The sequence below is a fragment of the Mastomys coucha genome, unplaced genomic scaffold (genome assembly GCF_008632895.1).
Source record: "Mastomys coucha isolate ucsf_1 unplaced genomic scaffold, UCSF_Mcou_1 pScaffold22, whole genome shotgun sequence".
Lineage (NCBI taxonomy): Eukaryota > Metazoa > Chordata > Mammalia > Rodentia > Muridae > Mastomys > Mastomys coucha.
Genome location: NW_022196905.1, coordinates 139,626,522 through 139,633,270, shown reverse-complemented (window position 1 = coordinate 139,633,270; position 6,749 = coordinate 139,626,522). Strand labels below are relative to the sequence as shown.

General features: G+C 48.0%; 1 protein-coding gene across 4 annotated transcripts in view; it reads right to left on the bottom strand.

Annotated features, from left to right (window-relative positions):
- Positions 1 to 1,847: 1,847 nt before the first annotated feature.
- The window catches only part of Zkscan5 (zinc finger with KRAB and SCAN domains 5), a 20,867-nt gene continuing 15,965 nt past the window's right edge, over positions 1,848 to 6,749 (bottom strand). For all 4 annotated transcript variants that reach the window (XM_031338724.1, XM_031338727.1, XM_031338725.1 and 1 more), the window contains 2 exons: positions 4,629 to 5,225; positions 1,848 to 3,561 (listed from right to left, as the gene is read on the bottom strand). In XM_031338724.1, coding sequence (XP_031194584.1) covers positions 2,456 to 3,561; positions 4,629 to 5,225 — 1,703 coding nt within the window. In that variant the 3' untranslated portion in view covers positions 1,848 to 2,455. The remainder of the gene's footprint in view (positions 3,562 to 4,628; positions 5,226 to 6,749) is intronic.

Below are 6,749 nucleotides of genomic sequence, written 5' to 3'. Positions count from 1 at the left end.
CTGGCTGTCCTGGAACGCACTCTATAGACCAGGTTGGCCACGAACTCAGAAATCAGCCTGCCTCTGCCTCCCAAGTGCTGGGATTAAAGGCATGTGCCACCACTGCCCAGCTCCTGTTGTACTCTTCCTTAGACTAGCCTCTAGTCTCTAGCCAGTGTGTAAGTATTTAAGTATAGCTGCAAAGGACCCACCAATCACCCCACCCCATCACTCTCACGTTACAGGTCAGTGACAGGACAGAGTCCTCCTCATCTCAGTGAGTGACCAAGCTACCTGCCAGACCCACCGATGGCACCAACTGTCTTAGACCAAGTAGCACCAGAGATCAGGTGGGGGGCGTTCAGAATCACGTCACTAAGGGCATGCTCCTCAAGAAGAGCCTTTGAGGAAAGGAACGAAAGAGAACGGGAGTGGGCAAGTCCGGGGCGGTGGTTCAGTGAATGAGGTACGTGTAGCACAGACTTGACATAAATGTTGAGTTCAGATCCTCAGAACAGCCTTTTTAAAAAGCCTGGTGCAATAGCACAAGTAGCCATGATCCCAGCATAGTCCTGCTAGGAGATGGGAGCCAGGAACAGGAGAATGTAGGCCTCTTCAGAGCCTAGCACATACAGCAGTGAAAAACAAGCGAGACCCCTATCTCAAACAAGGTAGAAAGCAAGGGCCTCCATACACCCACCCTGGTATGTGCGCATGCAGATCCCACTTGAAGACAAAGGGTATCAAGCATGAGGGTGGATGGAACTTTAGTGTGATCCCCAGCAGGGTTTTGGAGCTCAGACAGCAGCTGTTTGCCGGTGGGGCAAATGAGTCAGACTTTTATAGGTCACATCAGTCACTAGCCAGAGGCATAGAAGGTAGAAGTCCTGGGTGAGGCAATTGCAGATTGGACAATCAGCAGAGCGCTTAGTAGGTAATAAGGTATAGAGCTTGGGAAGGGAGGGGGGTGGGACTAGTGACATAGCTCAGTTAGGTTTTTTGTTTGTTTTTTTGTTTGTTTGTTTTGTTTTGTTTTTTGGTTTTTTTTTGGTTTTTCGAGACAGGGTTTCTCTGTGTAGCCCTGGCTGTCCTGGAACTCACTCTGTAGACCAGGCTGGCCTCGAACTCAGAAATCCGCCTGCCTCTGGGATTTTAATCCAAGCACTGGGATTAAAGGTGTGGGCCACCACTGCACCAGAGACTCCACTTTGTTTTCCTGAGACAGGGTCTCATTGGCTGGCAAGGAATTTCCTATATAGACCAGGCTGGCTCAAACCTCAGAGATCTGCCACCCAACTAAGTCAAACTCTTAAAAATATTCTATGTGAGCCAGGCAGTGATGGTGCATGCCTTTAATCCCAGTGCTTGGAAGGCAGAGGCAGGCGAATTTCTGAGTTCAAGGCCAGCCTGGTCTACAGAGTGAGTTCCAGGACAGCCAGGGCTACACAGAGAAACCCTGTCTCGAAAAAAAAAAAAAAAAAAATATATATATATATATATATATATATATATATATATATATATATATATATATAGTGTGTGTGTGTGTGTGTGTGTTTGTGTGTTTGTGCTGCATGTACTGTGGCACATATGTGGAGGTTGGAAGCCAACTTGCAGACGTCAGTTCTCTCCTTCTGCTATTCGGCTCCTATGGGTTAAACTCAAGCTGTCAAGACTTGGTGGCCAGCACTTTTACCCACTGAGGAGCCCTCTCGCTGATCCTCAAGGACTAACTTTGCTGCCAGTAGAATGGAACTAAAAAGAATGCTGTGTTTCACAAAGAAGCCATGGACAGGCGGTGCCAGCAAGAACACACCCCGTCCATCCTCTGAACCCCAGTTTTAACAAGAGAGAAACCTCAAGTCAGCTTCTTTTCAAAAGGTTTAATACTCAGGACAGGAACAACAGCTGGAGTACTCTAGTGGTTGGGACAGTCGTTTCCAGAGATGTACCCCGATGGGCATCACGTGGAAGAGTTCCTTTCGAGGCACAACTCTCTGAATAGCTATGCTGTCAAGGTGGTAACTATAATAAGCTTATTTCTACTGCACTCATGACTCTTCTCTGTTACTTCTCTGAGTTTCAAATAAACAATGCCATGGCAAGACTTTCCTTCATCCACAGGACCCAGGTGTGTCTGTCTGTCTCTTGGTCTCTCTCTCTCTGTCTCTCACCCAGGGGTCTCACTATGTAGCTCTGGCTGGCCTGGAACTTGCTATGTAAACCAGATATTTGTCTGCCTCTGCCTCCTGAGGCATACAGGTGAGCACCACCACACCTAGCCAGAGGTTCCAAGCATAAAGATGCTATTGGAGCATTCGGGATGCTCCGGTGTCCCTGAAGGCTAAGCTCTACCTAACAGGGTTCCCCCTTATCTGTAAGTCTGATGGTTAAGACATTGTTACCCTTATGAGAGCCAGGGAAGGCTTCTCTAAAGCCAGGCTGCTTCCCAACAGACCCCCGCGGGCCTCGGTGCTTAGGGATCTGTCCTCTCGTGGCTCCGCAGATGTTTGAAGAGGCTACAGCTCCAACTGAAGCTCATTCCACACTCTTTGCACTGGAAGGGCCTCTCGCCAGTGTGGATTCTCTGATGTTGACTGAGATGAGACTTCAGACTGAAGCCCCTTCCACACTCACTGCACTGATGGGATTTTCCGCTGGGGCAGCTTTTCTGCTGCTGTTTTAAGTGCGGACACTGGGCGGCGCTGTCCCTGCATGCGTCGCATTTCTGGGGTTTCTGTGCAGAGTGAGTTCTGTAATGCTGAATGAGGTCGGAACTGTAACTAAAGGCTTTCCCGCAGGAATCGCACTGATAAGGCTGCTCTTGTAACTCCAGCTTCTTATCTTCGATTACGGTCAGATTCCAGCTGTAGGCCTCTTCGCAGACACTGTTCTTCTCGCTCTTCTGGCCCACGTGAAGTACTTGGTGTTCAAGGAGGCTGACATACTGGAAGAAGATTTCTCCACACTCGTGGCACTGGTGTGACTTGTCTCGAGAGTGGAGTCGGAGGTGACCGGCGAGATGCGAACGCCTCCCGAATCCCTTGCCACACTCGGTGCACTTGAAGGGCCTCTCCCTACTGTGCACACTCTGGTGCTGAACGAGGTGGGACCTCACTCGGAAGGCTTTCCCACATAAATGACAAGCGTAGGGCTTCTCACCCGTGTGAACTCGGTGATGTTGAGTGAGGTGGACACGCTGGTTGTAGCTCTTCCCACACTCCTCACACCTGAACGGTTTCTCCCCAGTATGGATTCGCCGATGCTGAATGAGGTGTGCGCTCTGGATGAAGCTTTTCCCGCATTCGTTACATTTGTGTGGCCTCTCTCCTGGAGAGGACTTCTTGTGGACATAGCTGAATTCATCGCAGTCTGTTCTCTTTGAAGAGGATTGTCCTAGGGTTTCTTTCATGACAACCCCCTGCTGTCCGCCTGCCCCATCCTGATGTTCACAGCCCTCACTGTGACCTTCAGCCTGACAAGCGTTCCTTTGGACTTCTCCCGATAGTTCCATGTCTGCTTCTGAAAGTCCTGGAATTTGCTTACTGTTTAGTTTAGAGTTCTTACTTCTTCTGTCACTGCCTAAAAGAGGGTCAAACACAAAGTTCATCAGCTCTTTTTCAGAAGAATAAGCTGTCAAAAACAAAAAAACAAAACAAAACAAAAACAAAAAACAAAAAACCTCCTGGCGGTGGTGGCACACACCTTTAATCCCAGCACTTGGGAGGCAGAGGCAGGTGATTTCTGAGTTCGAGGCCATTTCTGGTCTACAGAGTGAGTTCCAGGACAGCCAGGGCTACACAGAGAAACCCTGTCTCGAAAAACAAAACAAAACAAATCCAAACAAACAAACAAAAACCCAAAACAAAAAAAACAAAACAAACAAAAACTCTGGTGTAACAGGAAAAACAAAAGGGGGCATATGGATGTACTAATGCCAATAGCAATGGAGAGGGAGAGACTTACTGGGTCAGGAAGAGTGGGGTACCTGCCTGTAACCCCAATAGCTGTGGGGCCCAGGCAGGAGGATATTGGGTTTGAGGCTAGCCTATAATACATGAGTTCAAGGCCAGCCTGCCTGGGCTATACAGAAGAAACTGAGTGGGGTGGGGAGGGGGTCGAGAGGCAGGAGTAGTGACTCCCTCCTAGAGTCTGGTAGTTGGGAGCCTGAAACAAGAGGCTTACAAATTGGAGGCCAGCCCAGGCTACAAAGCAATCCTAACATTCAGAAGGTGGAGGCAGGAGGATCAGAATTCCAGTGTTAAGACTATACATAATCTAAGGCCAGTCTGGGCTACATGAGATGCCATCTCCAAAGAGAAGGAAATAATTAATATTTTAAAATTTAAGTTTAAATTAAGAATAAAATAAGCCATAATCTTTGCCCATTACCACAACTCATCTAGGTTTGTTGTTTTTCGTTTGCTTTTGTTTGGTTGTTGTTTGAGGCCAGGCCTCACTATGTAACTCTGGCTGGCCTACAGCTAGGTACATCGGACTCGTTCTGAAGACACATTCCTCCTCTAGTCCTTGCTTCCTGACAGCTAAACTACAAGGGAGCACCACCCGCCCCTCTGTTCCTCCATCCTAAGGTAATAAGTGAACGTCCATCCCTAGCCACTCCTGGAACAAGTGCTCCCCAAACGTACATCTTTGGGATTTCTCTCTCAAGTGGCGCTTCAGATGCTCGATCAGGTGCGAGTGTCGCCCAAAGCTCTTCCCACACTCGTTACAGCCATACGGCCTCTCGCCGCTGTGGACGCTGTGATGCTGCACCAGATGGGAGCTCACTCGGAAGGCTTTTCCGCACACCTGGCACTTGTAGGGCTTCTCGCCAGTGTGGACTCTCTGGTGCTGGGTGAGGTGAACCCGCTGGTTGTAGCTTTTCCCACACTCCCCACATTTAAACGGTTTCTCTCCTGTGTGGATCCTCCGGTGCTGAATGAAGTTTGAAGCTTGGAGGAAAAACTTGCCACAGTCAGCGCATCTGTGGCCTCGCTCGCCATTTGATTTCTGCTTCCGGTTGACATCCGGACCTGAGCTCAGAGATCTTTTCTGCCTTGGATTCCCCGAAATGGGATTCACCTGCCATTTCTGCACCATGTCTTTCAGGTCACTGACTTCAGCAGACTCTTGGCGCTGAACATCGTTCTTTTCTGTGCTTTCTGCAGCCACCCAGTGTGGGTCAGCTGCATCAGAGACCTGTTGCACCATAAGCTCTAAGTTGTCCTCCTTGCGCTCATAATCTGAAATGAGAGAAAAGAAACGGGTCAATTAGCTAGTCCCCACATCCCAAGCAAGTGAGAGAGGAGCACTGGATAAGTGAGTGAGACCACCTATGTGTTAGGAATAGGAATTTGGAATGGCTTTGGAATACAGGAATAGGATACATGTCAATGCTGAAGGGTGTGGTATATCTCAGTTGGTATAGTGTTAGTCAAGCTATGGGAAGGCCCAGGTCCCACGTCTAGTTGTGGTAGGGCACACCGGTAACCCCTATACCTGGAGGCAGAGACAGAAGGATCAGAAGTTCAAGGTCATCCTTGGCTATGCAGAGTTTGAGGCCAGCCTGAGATACATGAGACACTGAAGAAAGAAAGTGAGAAAGGAGGGGAGGGAGGAAGGGAGGAAGCTGCGAGACACCATGTCATTTATACAGAGCTAGGGGTGGACCCCCGGGGCTTTGTGCATGTTAAGTAAGCACTCTACCAACTAGACTACAGATGCAGTCTTTAAATTATTTACTCATTGTTTAAATTCCTTTCAACTGTGATAAGTATTTTTTTTTTTAATTCTGGCCTTCTATGCTGCCATCAGAAATCTGCAGGCATGAAAATGAGAAGATGTGGCCTTCTTATGATGTTGTTGGCTTTTTTTTTTTTTTTTTTTTTTTTTTTTGAGACAGGGTTTCTCTGAGTAGCCCTGGCTGTCCTGGAACTCATTCTGTAGACCAGGCTTGCCTTGAACTCAGAAATCCACCTGTCTCTGCCTCCCAAATGCTGGGATTAAAAGCGTGCGCCACCACCGCCCGTTTTTTGTTTTGTTTTTTTAAAATATTTATTTATTATTATATGTAAGTACACTGTAGCTGTCCTCAGACACATCAGGAGAAGGCATCAGATCTCATTAAGGATGATTGTGAGCCACCATGTGGTTGCTGGGATTTGAACTCATGACCTCTGGAAAAACAGTCCGTACTCTTAACCACTGAGCCATCTCACCAACCCAGATGTAGCCTTCTTAAGAAGAGATGCGAAGGGAAGGGAGCAGAAACCCCTGAGCATGGTCAATGCGGGGGACTATAATGAAGTGGTAAGGATGGTGGTACAGGCCTGCAATCCTTGCTACTTGACAGGCTAAAGCGGAAAGACCACAAGTCCAGGTCAGCCTGGACTGCACAGTGAATTCAAGACTTGCCTGGACAGCTAACTAAGAGCCTTTCTTCACACAGAAAGTAAAAGGGCTTGGGTATGGTTGCACACGTCTTTATTCCCAGCACTCGGGAGGCAGAAGCAGGTGAATCTCTTGAGAGTTTGAGGCTAGCCTGGTCTACATACTGATTTTCAGGCTAGCCAGAGATACGTAGAGATCATGCCTCAAAGGAAAACAATAGAAAGTTGGGAATGGGGTTGGGGATATAGTTCACTGTACACCAGCACATACAAGAGCACATATAGATTAGTAGAACTCAAGAGGTCCTGATTTCAACCAGCCGTACCACAAAGAATAAAAGAAAAACATCAGAGATTAAGAGTGGTATAGTTAGTCGG